The following is a 15,943-nucleotide window of genomic DNA, read 5'->3' on the forward strand; positions in this document are numbered from 1 at the left end:
GGCTTTTATGGAGGCTGGAATGGTCCTCCATCTTTATTCCGCTTCAGTTTCCCCCTCTTTTTAGCCACCTCCCTGCTCATTATGAGCCATGAAAAAAACAAACAAACAAACAAACAAACAAAAAAAAAACCACTTCTGCACCCCATTCTTCAAACAGGGACAACGGTGTTGAGGAGGCAGCTTGCGCTAGTGGGGGCTCAATGTTCTCTAGCTTTTAATTAACATATTTCATTTGTGAAAACAAACGGTGGGAGGAATGAGGCACAGGCAGTGGGTGAGGAGAGGAAACAAATGGCATCACTGTACCTCCTTTCCTGCCACTCCTCAGCAAGATAAAATACACTCTCCGTTTCAGTCTCAGTTGGTGAGAGCCATCTCAAATTACCCGAACAAGGCTAGAAAATTATAATTCCCGTAGTGGGAATAGCCTCACTACAGAAAGTGACTTTTAGAGGCCATTCTTAGCAGCTGCCAAAAAAGTGTGTGCACCATCCCAAGCTCCATGAAAAAATGAGTGTCATGGAATTCAAGGAAAATCTCAAGGAATTTGATCAATTTGGATTGTAGCCAAATAATTAAGGTATTCAGTGAACGTATATTGTTAATCTAATGTCATTTTTCCATGTAACCAAGTAGAGAAAAAAGTTTGTCTCTAACTTTTGAGCAACATAAAGGCAGCTCAATAGAACAAGAACTTTGTATGTAATCTGCATATGTATGTAATATTATTTAAACATTTTTAAAACTTTCCTCCAGACCCCTAGTGGTCAGTGGTGTAATTGCAGGGGTCCGTAGGAAAGTTTTAAAAAAGTTTAAATATTATTTGTAAAATGGATCAAAACATATATGAGATGTTTTAAAATTACTCAATTTGGCTATTCGCAAATATCACGTTAGTGGAGCTGACGATCGTTCATTGATGGATTTATTGTAAATTTATTTACAAAGGAAATGATAATTTGCAAAAACCTATGAGTGGTAGAGAAGTTCAAGTGTCACATTGATGGATAAAATAAACAAAGGATAATTCAGAGAGTCAAATTAAATGTCACACCAAGAATAAAATGTAAAAAATAAAATCTTGAAATGTTTTGATTCAATTTTAAATGTTAATATTATTAATGTTAAATATTAATAAAATTAAGTAACACATATAGAAATGACTGTTTAATATATAGCCTATAATTGTTGTGGAGTGAGGGGGTCCTTGTGGATTGTTCGAAATATGCTAGTGGTCCAAAGCTAACAAAAGGTTGAGAACCACTGGTCTAGTGTATGAATTTTAGAAGGGTAATATAGTCTCAAATGGAACACATTCGTTTTTTACTAGCCTGAAAGTTTGCCCCACATCCGATTAATTGAGAAAAAAAATAAAAATAAAATCGGCCAACTAATCGATTATGAAAATTGTTAGTTGCAGCCCTACTATGATGAAAACATCTCTCATCGCTGTTGGGACGATGTCAATTCTAAAGTTTTTTGGGATGAGCGCTCAAAGAACATTTCACTTAAAAAATTGCTCTTCATGGTGCAGTTTAAAAAGATGATGTCAACGAAAATTTTAGTGTAAATATATTTACATATTGCAATGTTAATTTTAGACAAATGCCATAACTATAAATAGGTCTCTATGTTTTTATTTTTTAAAATGGATCTTGAAATGTGTTTGCATCATTTTTTGGACCATGTGCCAAATAATACTCCATCAAAATATGGTGCATAAAACTTTTAATATAGCTTACATATCACTTGTTGTTCAACTCAAGTCCACAGTATTTATCGCACTGTTGAATAAAGCATTGGGATAGAAATGTGGCAACTACCAATCCATAAATATCTAACGAGATGGATTCAAAATATAATATGCTTTATTGCCATAATTTCCAAGCCAAATTGGAAAATATAATGATGAATTATAAATTAATGATGAATAATGAAATTTTACAAGAGCGTTAGTTATACGAGATAAAATATATAGTATGAGTAATACAGAGATATTTAATGGAATACAAGTCATATTACACTTAACATAAATGTTGATTCACTGAGAACAGGATGGACAGTTCCTGATCTGGCTCTTTGGGTGGTTATAAATAGAAGCACAATTCTTGAGCCCATGAGTCCAATACCTGCTTATCTCCCCTTTTACAAACCAACAACATAACAGACAGAAACACAGCAGACTGATTTGTTCCCAGTAGCTGAACTGGGCTGCCAACATGCTTCTATAGGAGGCGATAGAGAAGAATGAGCTCGCTGTCTCCCAGTCCGAGCCCACACACTCCAGCCTGACTGGATGAGGTCACTGCCGCTAATGCTCTATAAATAACAGGGTGCGTCCATCTCTGCTTGCCTGGCTAGCTGGCTCACTGCCCAACATTGTGCCATGTCTGGGCACATGAGGGCACCATACGGCTGCCCAGTCACCTGATAGGCCTCAATAATCTCTCACATCCCAGCAAACATATAGAACAATACAACAATATTATGTTTAAGAGCCCTGAGAAAGATTCAGAATTCTTTTGCAAAAAAAATATCATAAGTAACAGGAATCGTGTCGTTTCAGAGTCTGTGGTGGATAGAAAGACTTAGGAAGCATGTCTTAGTTGATGACACACAGAGAAGCAGGAATCACTGAGAAGATTTCACTTGGAAGGACATAAATAACTTGCACTTAATAACACTAATCTGGAGGGTTTTCGCATATGAAACACATTTGAAAGACATGTCAAAACATGTTTCTAAGGAATTATGAGATGGGTTTCAACACACTTTGGAACCATAATTCAAGGAAATGTCCAAAAGGGACTAGTGCTGAGGAGCGCTGGGGAGCGCTGGGGAACAGACTTGTCCAAGAATGCAGCTTTCAGACAAATGCTTCTTTATCAATGCTGGTAACGATTTCCCCAGTCAGAAAATCATTAACATGGAGGCAGCCAAAGACATGCAGCCCAGAAACAGTCTCCAGAGTGTGGATATTTCTGGGTGTGGGTGAGGAATGTCTTAAAGTTTGACTATAATCTTTGAATCCTTTGAGAGTGCGTCTATACAAGCTTGACTGATGCAGGATTTTTCATAGATGAACACAGAAACAAAAGCTGCTGAGATTAAGAAAGTTGCCCGGTACAATTATAGCCAACATTTAAAAAGTTGGAATTCAGTAGTTGATCTTTTTGTACTCTTATTTCCTTTGTAGCTATGTTCATATTAGTCTTCGATCCTGCCATCTTACTTTGCTGAGCAGAGGAACGGCTACATTTAAACAATACAAACATTAACAAAAGTGACTGTAGAGAAAAAAACAAAAACCTGCAAATTCTTCATGAGCAAATGAACAACAAACAGGTCTGTGGCATGTATGAGTTGCTGGTCATCTTTGTTTTCAGACAGCTGTGTTTCAGTTATCACTCTCCTGTGTGTACTTAAATATCAATACTGATATATCAGCCATGGGGTAATACTAGTCAAGCCTCAATGTCAGAAGATGATGTATATTAGTTTGAGTCTAGGGAACTCAATCGTGTACATCTACATGGACAGCGTGTGTGTGTGTGTGTGTGTGTGTGTCAGACGACAGCCAATGATTAACACATGCAACATCTGTTCCCATTAAACAGCATGCTCCCTGTGAACAAAGCGTCATCTCCCTGTCTTTTTCCATCTTTCCCTGTTTTCTCTCTTCCTCTTCTCTTATAATCCACAGTCATCCATCCATCCATTTATTTATTTAGTAATCATTTTTGTTTATTCATTCAAAAACTTGACTTTTTATCACGTTCTTGACCAAACAATAAGATGATCTATGTGTATATTCACAAAACTCTTCACTGTCCAACAACAGAAACAACAACAATAACAATTTCCCCCAGAAGGGATCAGATGTCCTGGCTGAATTAAGAACAGGGATAAAGGAGTTGAGAAGTACGGAAGACAAGGAAGTGAGTAGGATGAAGACATTCCGGGAAGTCTAGGCAGTACAGACTGCGATTCTCATCCTCTTCATTTACGTGGAGCCTACAGGAAAAAGCAACTGGTCCGTCACACCTACGTGTGGGAAGATCCAAAAAAAAGACAAAACGATATGGATGAAAGGCACCAATGGAGGAAAGAAAAGCAGTGCAAATTTGACGTCAAATGTTTACTTTAGCCTAAACTAATTATAGGTTTTCCTCAGTTTATAGTGTATAGTGTACATCCACAGTGTGCACGAAACGCCTGTGTGATGAACCCTTACGGCAGTCTGTTATGTTGAGCAACGAACCTGAGCCTAAGACAAATAAAAACAGAGCTTATGTGTGACATATTTCTTCCCTCCTTGACTGTAACATAATAATAGTTCCCTGGTGCTTGAGTGCATATCAATTAGTTTCCCCGTGTGTGTTGATACATATTCAATGTGGAAATTGATACCAAATGCCACAGCTTCATTCAAGAGCAACCATTCAGAAAACACAAATATCACCTCTCTTTTCCCCCCTCTCTCTCTCTCACACACACACACACACACTCACACACAAAGCTTAGGTTCCAAAACCGATCAAAAGCAGAGTCGCTACGGTAACCCCCTGCCATGGAGTGCAGAATGTGCCAGCGGTCGCAGCTCGACGAGGCCTCACAGCTGCAGGAGGAGTCCTGCACACACCCCTCTCCTGTTCCAGAAGCTTCCACATCTCCTGTTCAGCCTAAAACTTGTCTTTCTTTGTCTGTCTCCTTCTTTAAAGTGATACTTTACCAATGTTTCTGCCCAAAAACACTGCATGGGCATTTTCTTTTGTCCTATTCTCTTCAGCTGCTTTTACCATAAGGATCAAATACTATAGATATGTTGGTGTTCTTGTTTTGGTACAATATATTTTCCTAATGCATTGTGCACTGTAGAATGAGCACACACACACCCCCACCATATCAGTCTGTACAGGATTTCGCAGAGTTTTTTGTGGAAAACGATTTTTGCTGTGATGTTTGTTGGTAAATGAGACCTTTTAGCTGTACTCATGTTCAGCGCATGTGATCTGCAGAGGGCTTTGGCTGAACGTGCGTTGTGATGACGCCAAATCTGCGGTAATTTGGAAAAATTGCAAGTTCCTCCGAATACTGCGGAGTTTGCTTGATTTTACGTTAACATCTGCTATTGCAAAATCCTGGAGGGACTGCTCTATGGCCAAAGTATATAGACTCCTAGCCATATGAGGGCCTTCCCCCAAACTGTCGCCAAAGTTGGAGTCTTTTCATTAAGATTTCCCTTCACTGGAACTAAGGGGAACCCAAACCTGTTCCGGCATGATGACGCCCCGTGCACAAAGCGAGCTCCATAAAGACATGGTGTGGAAGAACTGGAGTGGTGTTTGCAGAATCTGAGGGGACACTATATTTTATCATGAAATTTTGTATTGTTGAACATCAAAGTTGCTTTCCTAGCTGCACAATATGATAATATGACGTTGATATTGCGATATCTTAACATCATGATGCACTTTTCTAAGAATTCGAAGCATCGTCAGGTGTAAATTCTCAACTCCACTGATAATGCAACAACTGACAGGGCATTCAAATCCACTTTCACTTTCCCTTCTCTTCGTTGTTTTGAAAAATGTTAATTAGATAAAGTGAGAATTTATTTTATCATGTCTCCCCAGTTTTGTTGGCTCTTTGTCACATTTTGCTAAATATTTTGATATCTGAAACTTGTATTTTGGTCAATCTGCCCAACAAAATGACATTTTCAGTGTTCGGAGATGCTTTTCTGCTCATCATGGATGTAAAGGGTGGTTATTTGATCTGTGGACCGTTTTTAGAAACCCTGTTAAATAAGACTAGCTGAGGGAACTCTTAAGGCAGAGCACTTGTCCATCAACAACTGATAAAGTGACAATAAATAAGTAGTTGTACGGCATGTCCTGAAAGATTCTGAATGCACCAAAAGTAGGTCAGTAGGTTACTTCATTGAAAAAATGGACCTGCAGTGTTTGGGGCTCTTACATGCCTGTCTCAAAGCAACTCAGCCAAAGTGAATTGATTGCTAAGCAACATGGGTTAGTACATGCTCATGATTAGTGAATACACTCAGATAACAAGATCTGACTCTCAGCCATTGTAATCGTCACAGGCTCAGAATGAATGGGGGTGAGAAGCTGGGCACTAAGAGTAGCCTCTCCTCTCGAGCACTGCTTTTGTCTATGGCCTGACAAAGATTTCAACCAGTGCCCTGCACCACACACACACACCTAACAACCCACACTGACATCTGCATTACACCCAGTACTTCCCTCAAGCTTTCTTTATCTCTCCTGTCAACTCGAAACCCCCCCATCCCCAACACACACACACACACAAAACTTCTTTAATCTCTTACACCACAACTAAAGTGCTTATCAGTATGTTTTCCCATATCTTAGGTCAGTGGTTGTCCTTGCACACAGCTACAGAGTTACTGATTGAGAGAGAGGGTAAGCTAGAGCGAATACACACTTGGATGCCATTCATGCTGACAATCCTATCATTGGCACAAACTTAAAGCAGAGGACAGAGAGAAAAAAATGGAATTAGGAGCAGACGAGAGGAGCTGGGGATCAAAAGGGAGAGTGAGTTGTGATTGAATGAGATGCAGAGATAGAGGCAGAAGGAGGGAGGTTGAAAGAAACAGACAGTGTGAGAAGAGAGTGACAAAGGCTTTATTGATGGCTCGGGCTGGGGAAAAATGAGTGTGTGCTCCACCTCAGCGAGTTGAGCCGTGTTGCAGCCTGACTGAGACTTAAGTTCCATTGTGCTGCTGGACTCTTAAAGGTGTGACACACAACCCTGAGGCTGCATGCAAGAGAGTTAAAGGCTTTTTTTCCCCTCTTTTCTTCTAATGACGTAAAGATACACACATACCATAGTTTACTACAACTTGACATAGAATGTTTTGTCTTGATGTTTTGTTTGAAGAAGTGTGCAAGAAATGCTCCTCTGTGGAGAAATGTTTTTTTTTTGCAGTCCTTATTTTTTATTTCACAACTTCAATTTGCAAAAGTTCTTCCAGTCAAACAACCACATGCATGTGGCAAGCTGCCCTGAGCCATGTCAAACCATTTCCCATTATATACTTACAGCCACAATAGCAAAGTACAAAAAAAGCCTCTCACTACGGTCAAAATAAGCTTCTCTTAAATAGAACCCTTACACAAACAGTAAATAAATAAATAAATAAATAAATAAATAAATAAAAACACCACACAAATACTCTAAACATTTTTCACTTAAAAGTCAAAATTAAGCACTTCAAAAAAGAAAAAAAAAAAAAAAAAAGGTTCAAATGGTGTACATTGTACAATAATCAGAAATAGTCTCACCACCTTCAATCACAATTTCATACCACATAATGAACTCGGCACCTTTCAAAACACACTCGTTTCTAATTTACAAGAGTAGCTCTGATTGAATCTCTCATCATCGATACCATGTTGCCCATATGTCTACCCATTTGAAAACCACAAAACCCTTTCAGAATGCAATCACAGCCAGGACACGCCTTGGGTTACTAAAGCCTTATGGTAGACAACACAATAACACACTCGACTGTGCTTACATTTTAACCGACAGTTAGAATAACAACTTGGGTCTGTAGAACCCCATTACTTAGTCATACGCTCAAATCAAGTGCGTATCAAATGGTACTTAAATATCCATTTTTGAGACTATCGAGACACCATATATCACTGCTGGCAAATATTCCCAAACATCCTGAAGCGATCAATCATGTCTCGGACATGCACAGAGCTTTTGAAGCCTTTCCAGAGGCTGTGCACGCACTCTCACAACAACGTTTCCCACTAAGAGGTGAGAAGGCATCTTTGAAATGTGTCCAACAAAATGAACTAAAAGACCTCCTGATGGGACTAGTGTTCATTTCACTGAATTTCAATTCAAAAGGACAAATTAAAGGCTCATCAGTTTCCTGGTGCACTTGTCATCATGTTTGCTAACTGGAAAAGGTGACATTCCTAATCCAAACAAAGGCAAACACAGGGAAATGTAGGCCAGTGCTCAACAAGACACCAGTGTGCTTAAAGATCACTATTAAAAGGATTCCATCATAAATATCAAGCTTATTACAGGACATGTTTCCGAAAAGAATAACAGGTGGTGTCAGAGAGTCAGTGACCCTTTGGGTCAAAGTGAAGACAGATTGATTCGTCAATGATTCATATCAAACATGGAGAGGATTGAGGGTGCACCATGACAGCTCAATACATGACCTGTCGTCTCACTTTTTCCCGCTGCTCATGAATAGGGCTATAGTGTGTTTTTTAAGGATGTAATGTGTGAGGAATGACCTTGCACCCTTTGCTAACCTTGTTCAAACAAAGTTCCCCCTTATTTCCCTCTCTGTCCATCCTTCTCTGTCTCAGCTCGCTTCCTTGGAGCATAAGATTGTTGTTTTTTTTTTTGTTTTTTTTAACTTCAAAGTCTCAAACAATATTTATCATATGTTTTGTATATTTAGAAGAAGATTTACACATTACAAGTTAACTTGCTAGGCAAACATAATAAGAGCTTCATCAATCTGATCCGTGAGGCTGACGCTAGCATGAAAGACAGGAACAGTATAGGATCAAGTTTGATGCATTTCCCATTCCAATCCACTTGATTTGTTTTAAGTTGTTAACACTTCTCATGTTGATTGGCACTACGCAGATCTTTATACCTGCACATACAACATACTGCTGTTGTTCCTGTGATTTTCTGCAGATCATGACAACAGAAGATTGCAAAAGTTCCCTGGTAACTGACTGGTATTTGGCAGTATTAAAGTACTGCCTTTAAAACATTCCAATCAGGGTACTGCCTTAAAAAAAAAAACAACAATCAGAGTACTGCCTTAAAAACAGACCAATCAGAGTACTGCCGTTCAAACAAACCAATCAAAGCACTGAGTCCATACAGACCAATTAGAGCACTGCCTCCAAAAAGACCATTCAGAGGGCTGCCTCTAAACAGGCCAATCAGAGAACTGCCTCTAAACAGAAATATCAGAGCACTGACTTTAAACAAACCAGTCATAGCATTGTATCTAAATAGACCAATCAGAACACTGCCTCTAAACAAACGTATCCTAGCACTGCCTCTGAAAAAATAACAATCAGAGCACTGCAACTGAACAGAAAAATCAGAGCACTGACTCAATACAAACCAATAGAAGAGTTGCCTTTAAACAGGCCAATCAGAGAACTGCCTCGAAACAGAGGCAGAGGTAACCAGAGCACTGACTCTAAACAAACCAATAACTGACATTCAGCACACTCGTATGGATGAAAATTGGGACTTGGGCATCCCTAAAATTAAACACTTCCACAGCACAGTATTTATTTTCCCCACAAAAATAAAAACAAACTTTCTAAAATTGTTTGACGTGCTCACTTGCATTTTATTCTCTGCCACTTTTACTATCAGCAGTAACACATCTGTGTGAAAGGAAGAATTCTGTTCTTGTTCTCGGTTAATCCACACACCAACCCCAGAGCATGTCCACAGAATTTCATGCACAAATGTCACATCAAGTAGAACATATAGAAACAGAAATGTGCAGGGGTTTATCTGAAACAATAAGACCCCAATCTCTCTCTCTCAATCAAATCTCCTCCACCCAAGGCAACTGCTAAAAGAGTCAAACTCACATTCCTACCAGATATCAGATTCTTCCCACACCCAAAATCAGCTAGACTATGAAACCAACCCAACATCGAAATAAAACATTGTTTCACCCACTTCATCTTTAAGTCTATAAAATCAGTAGTACCAAAATACCCATTACCTCATAGTGATGTGTCCCACACAGTAGTCATACAGATACTGTGCCGGATTCAGCTTGTGGAAAACATTCCAGAAACAGAAGTCGGTAGTTACTAGATGACAGAAAAGAGGAAGCAGTTCTCTTCACACGGTGCTCATCAGTGATGTTGTGAAGCATGAATGCAATGCCTTGAAGTGACAGTAGCTGCACTGAAACTGTGGTTCAGAGCAACAGTTCCATGTTTACAACATTTCCAGGACTCCTCCTTTATACCAGAACTATGGTGCCTGGGAATAAGTTCCAGTGGCCAATTAGAAAGAGGGAAGAAATGTATGACTAAAGTGCCCTGTGGTCTACATAAACTTCATGGCAGAAAATTAGAAAAGCGAGGGAATGCACAATGTTTCCATCCCATACCCTGAGACTAAGCAAGTGAGAGACAGAATGGGGGAAACACATGGTCTTTGAGAGATTTGAGATTAGTTGCCGTTTATTTAGTGGTTTAGTGTGAGCATGGAAAAGTCAGTGGCAGTTTTCCATCCACATGTCGTGCCCTGCAATGACACCCTTTGCATCTGCATTACATCAATCCACAATCAAAGTGGAGAACAGGAACTTGGAGTTGTGAACAGTGAAATTTGTGCTGTTACATGACAGTCACAGCTGTGGTAAACCTGTACCAGAAATAAAGCAAAGTCCATGTGGCCACACAATACATTACACCAGGTTTTACAACAGCAGCCATCACTCAAGCAAAAGTTCCATTTGACTACAACTTACATGCAGGTCATGCCTTGCATTCAAATCATACGGAAAATGTGTAAATTGCTTAGTTTGAAGAAGATTGCCCTCTGGCAAATAGCCTTATAAAAGAACCACAGCATAATGGTCACAGAGGTAGAAAACCCCAAATCAAATACAACAGGGTAAGTCATGAGGGCAGCATGGGGTTATCAGATTGGCCATGGTCCAACCTCCAAAGTGTGGTTATAGCTCACTGATTACCCAGGGAGCTACATGGCCCTATTAGTCATGCATAAGCTCAAAAACCATCATTTAGTTGGATTTAGAACATCTTCAGAGCCTTGTATGAAGTTAAGGTTTTTATTTGAAAAAGAAGTTGTAAATGATAATAGAACTAGCAGACTACACAGATGGACAGATGGACTTCCCTCAATCCATAAATGCTACTATCATTGCAAGTTCAATTACACTGATGATGTGAAGCTCCAGAATCAGAATACAGTGAATATCTGTAACACTTCTTTATTGCACCAGTCACACTTCAGGTCATAATAAAGGCCCTGAGGTCAGTGGGACACATCTGAGACTGGGTGGAGTAGCAGTCATGCAGCACATGATACCATCTGGAAGAGGAGGGGCACACCACATCAATACACCATGAAAAACGGTATACAATACCCACAAAGCCTGGGTACACTTACACAGATGTTTTCTCCTACAAGGTTATTTAATGCTAATCTTGAAATCAATCCAGCCCATCCAGTAATCCTCTAGAACTGTGTCCCAATTCCATAGTACAAACAAAATATTCTGCAGGAAACATTATAATATTACATAAAGGATGCATTAATGTCCTGGATTATGCAAAAAAAAAGACCAAAAGGAAATATATTCCCCAATTCCCTATGTGAGCTGAAAATAAGAGCGAAGTAAGCAGAATTCTTCTTACATTCATACTTCCACTGGGTTCTCCCCCACCTCCCTAACCATTCCCTCTTTCTCCCAGCGTCCTCCCCCTCCCCCTCCATCAGCTCAGGGGGGTGAGTCTGGGAATGTGATCTCTGTGGCTCTTGTACACTAAAACATCTTTATTCAAGTAAAACAAATCAACACTTTGGACAGAACACAGCAGTGCTGAAACATGCAGAGAGAAAATCGAATACAGTTCCCTCATCACCTCCTGCACTGAAACCTACAGACCTCATTCATTAAAAGTGCAGAGGCTGTATGGGGAAAGCAGTACAGACAAATGTTCTGAATATATTACTGACCAGAGACTAGAACAGAGAGACTAAATAAATGTCTACATTCTTGTTCATCTCTTTGCAATGTTAACAAAAATCTGCAGAAGCTAACCAGGCCTTTCACCTATCCCAACATGGATATATGTATAGAATAGAAAATATTGCACCAGTTCATAAAAGGGATTCTACTTGAAATGCTTTTTTGAAAGGGATACATAGAGTTGTATGGTTCCACACAGAACCTTTAAGAATTAACCCTAGGGACAACCCAGTCGTTTTTCAAGAGTGTAGACTGCGTCCGCAGGAAAATAAAATCTGTATAAACACTGTAGTCTGAACTATAACACACGAACAGATGTTACATTCTATACAGAGTTTGATAACGTAACTGTACAGTCAAATATCCTTTTTCCCAAGGTGGCTTAATATCAAATACCGAAAACATTTTCCCATTGCGTACGATGTAGTGTATTAAAAAGTTAGCAATGTGCAATGCATAGGTATACTCCCAGGGTGCCTGGTTTATAGCCTTGTGTTCATGTGCTGTTTTTAAAGAGCGGTGTCCAACACCTGGGAAATGTGCCAGGAAAGAACTATACACAACCGTGCTATACACAAACATGGAAATAAAAACAGCAGCTTCTGCTTGCAAAATGTCATCTAGGTTTTTGAGCTCTTGCAGCAGAAAAATTGAAAACAAAACTCTGAAGGAAATGTACTTATAGCTAATATTTGAGTTGGAAATGTAGTTCACCTGTCAAAGTAAATAAGAACAACGAATTCCGATTGCTAATACTCCAATATTAACACGTGATATTTGCCAGTTTTCCTTTTGTTCAGATGGACTCCATAGTTAAAGACATTTTGCACAATCACACTCCAATTCAGAGACAGAGAGAGAGAGAGAGAGAGAGAGAACGAATAAATAAATAAATAAATAAATAAATAATCAAATCAGTTCACATGGATGTAGGCTATTAAGGAAGCAGAGCTCAGGAATCCTTCAAGTCATTCATTCAACAGAGTGCAAAACACTTCTACAAACAGAATCAAAGTGGCCAAAATTGAAGGTTAAAAGCATGTAAGATGCAAGCAGACAAGTCGTGCTGAAATCTGACACCAGACTCCCAGTCAGTTTGTTACAAAGTTGTTTTTTTCTTCTTCTAAGTAACTGAATGATAATCTGCAGCGCCGAACATTTTTACATGTCTTCTTCTTCCTCCAGTGTATCACTACATAAGCGCGTGGCTTCCTTGTGGAATGACTAATGTCCCTGATCATGCAGGTTATAAAAGTTCAGAAAAACTTTGCTCGCTTACTTTTGTTATGATGAGCGGCTCTCCGTGCTCCAGTCCTCCTTTCAGCGTGAATCCCCACGGAGCGCCTCCGTTAAGCTCGACGTGGATGTGATTAAAGGTGACGAGTTGCTCCACGGTTTCCATGCTGGTTCCGGGACCTTTTCAGTCGAGCCTCACACTTCTCACACCACCAACTCTTGTCTCTCCATCACTAACAACAACTCGGGCAGCCGCGGTATGAAGCAGGGGAGGGGATAGGGGAGGAGGGATGTTCTACTCAGGACGGGCATGCCGAGCTTCCGCGTGAAGGAAATGCTTCAGGCTTAAAAGTCCATTTGATTGACAGGTGGAACGACCGTTTGGGGTCGAGTTTCACTGGAATAGTCCAATATAACACGGAGAAAGGGGCGGGACTTTGTTCAACGGCTAACCGCTGCTTTGTCCGTTGTCCAGCAGCTTTTACGCGGATGGTGAAGCAGCTCCTCCTACGCGAATCCCACAGTTAACTGTTAAAAAACTGTGTCAAAACTGCACCTAGGTCAGCATACAAAAGTAAACTTCCCACTGTAGGCAGGATGTGTTTAATCCTACCCATACAAAGCAATTTTTTTTTCCTTTTCCCAAAATACAAATCAGTTCAGCTTTAGTTGAAGTGAAATTGCACGATTTAGACACGACTTTATGGACAACACTATATAATAATAATGTTCAATCTAGCACCATTAAGTGTTCTTCCATTTGGCCCTCTGAGGAGAATGTAGAACCCTGCCACTTTCCTCGTAGAAAAGTTTCTATGTAGAACCGCTTTAGAACTGCTATCCATACAGAGAGCCCTTCTTCATTTATTTTAACAACAACAACAACAACAACAACAATAATCCATCCATCCATCCATCAATCCATCTTCTATACCGCTTATCCTTCCCAGGGTCACGGGGAAACCTGGAGCCTATCCCAGGGAGCATGGGGCACAAGGCAGGGTACACCCTGGACAGGGTGCCAATCCATCACAGGGCACACACTCACATACACATTCACACACCCATTCATACACTTCGGACACTTTGGACATGTCAATCAGCCTACCATGCATGTCTTTTGACTGGGGGAGGAGTACCCGGAGTACCTGGAGAAAACCCGTACGGGGAGAACATGCAAACTCCACACACACAGGGCCACGGTGGGGATCGAACCCCTGGAGGTGTGAGGCGAACGTGCTAACCACTAAGCCACCGTGCGCCCACAACAATAATAATGATAATAATAATAAAAATAGTTAGGAGGGTCTCAAAGTAAGGGGCGAAACAGATTTCCTATTTTCAGGAGATTACTAATTCAACTCCCAGTCATCTCTACCCAGGAGCCATGTGAGTAAAATTGCACATGCTCTCTGGATGGGAAGGATGCTATACTCTCTGTTCTGGGTCAGCCACAGGGACACTAGCCAATTGTGGGCATCTGTGAGCTTATGTATTCAGAAGAGTGTACATAGTAGTTTCCTCCTATAGTGTGTTATGCTGGCCTGTGATATAGCATGAGCAGCAATTTGAAAAGATGTGGTTGGTTCACTATATATGTATCGAAAGGAAGGATCTGTTACAACTGATGGGTGGCTGTGGTATGAAAGGTTAGAGCTGGCTGGTAAGTTGGAATGGGCTCATTGAACAATTACTCTTTATTCTTAGTACTGCTTCTGAGTTTCTGATTCATTCACTACATTTACAATGGCGGTATTTTACAGCTGGTGGAGCCAACTGACTAAAAAAAAAAGAAGAAGAAGAAAAAAAAGAAACCGATAGGATCCTTGACATTTTTCCTCAGATTCCTGTTAAACAAAATAAATTCAAGCCAACATTAGATCAACAACATACACCTAAAAAGAGCTAATGACCACTAACCTACGGGCACAAGGTTGCAGAGGCCATTAAAATAAGCCTTGTCACCACAACTCTAACCTCAAATCACATGTATGAGAAGCAGAGGCGTAGCTACGGGGAAGGCAAAGCAGGCAATTGCCTGGGGCCCCACATTCTGAAAGGACCCCCAAGGGCTGATCATTTAAATAATCAGAAATTTTCAGAAACATCCTATCTCTTTTGAAGACTCGTTTATGCTTCTGTGCCACCCCTTCACACTGGAGTTGCACAAGCTTTAATTCCTGAAAATGAAGAGGACATACCTCCAGCAGCTAGAAGCATAAGAGAAAACAAGAAGAGGAGTAAAAGAGGAAATGGGACAAGGGTAAGTGATGGAAATAATAATGAACTAATTTCAATGAACGTAACATCTGAAGGTCTTTGGTCATGGAGGACATAATGGCAGCAGTCGCATTAGCTAAGGCTCGTAAGCAGCGTTTTTAAGGTGACAATGTACTGTAAATAATTGAAGATAGACATTTTGTTTCCTCACTGAGGTTTGATTTCCTATTTGTAAAACACACCAGGAAGCTGTAAAAAAAAAAAAAAAAAAAAAGCACTTTACAGTGGGGGAAATGAGTATTGAATGCGTCAGCATTTTGTTTCAGTAAATATATTTTCAATGAGGTTATTCACAACATTATAGTCCATAAATAAATTTGTGTGTAATAAAGTGGGTTGACACAGGAAAAAAGTATTGAACACGCTAAGAAAAAGCAGTTCTCCAAGGCAAGGTAAGGCAAGAAACCAGCTGAAATCAATAAGCAGTTAGAAAGTAATTATACCTCCTATCTGTACAAATTAATATCAGCTCAGTTAGAAAATTGATGGGTTATAAAAACATTTTTGTTACCAAGGTGTCACACAAGAAGCATCTCATGATGGGCAAAAGCAAAGAGCTCTCACAAGACCTTCGCAGCCTTACTGTTGCGAAACATATTGATGTAATTGGATACAGACGTATTTCAA

General features: G+C 40.0%; 1 protein-coding gene across 3 annotated transcripts in view; it reads right to left on the reverse strand.

The window, feature by feature from the left end:
* The window catches only part of shroom4 (shroom family member 4), a 42,622-nt gene extending 28,141 nt beyond the window's left edge, over positions 1-14,481 (reverse strand). For all 3 annotated transcript variants that reach the window (XM_053629142.1, XM_053629141.1, XM_053629140.1), the window contains exon 1: positions 13,080-14,481. In XM_053629142.1, coding sequence (XP_053485117.1) covers positions 13,080-13,202 — 123 coding nt within the window. In that variant the 5' untranslated portion in view covers positions 13,203-14,481. The remainder of the gene's footprint in view (positions 1-13,079) is intronic.
* Positions 14,482-15,943: the final 1,462 nt, after the last annotated feature.

The sequence above is a fragment of the Ictalurus furcatus genome, chromosome 7, assembly GCF_023375685.1.
Source record: "Ictalurus furcatus strain D&B chromosome 7, Billie_1.0, whole genome shotgun sequence".
NCBI classification, from domain to species: domain Eukaryota; kingdom Metazoa; phylum Chordata; class Actinopteri; order Siluriformes; family Ictaluridae; genus Ictalurus; species Ictalurus furcatus.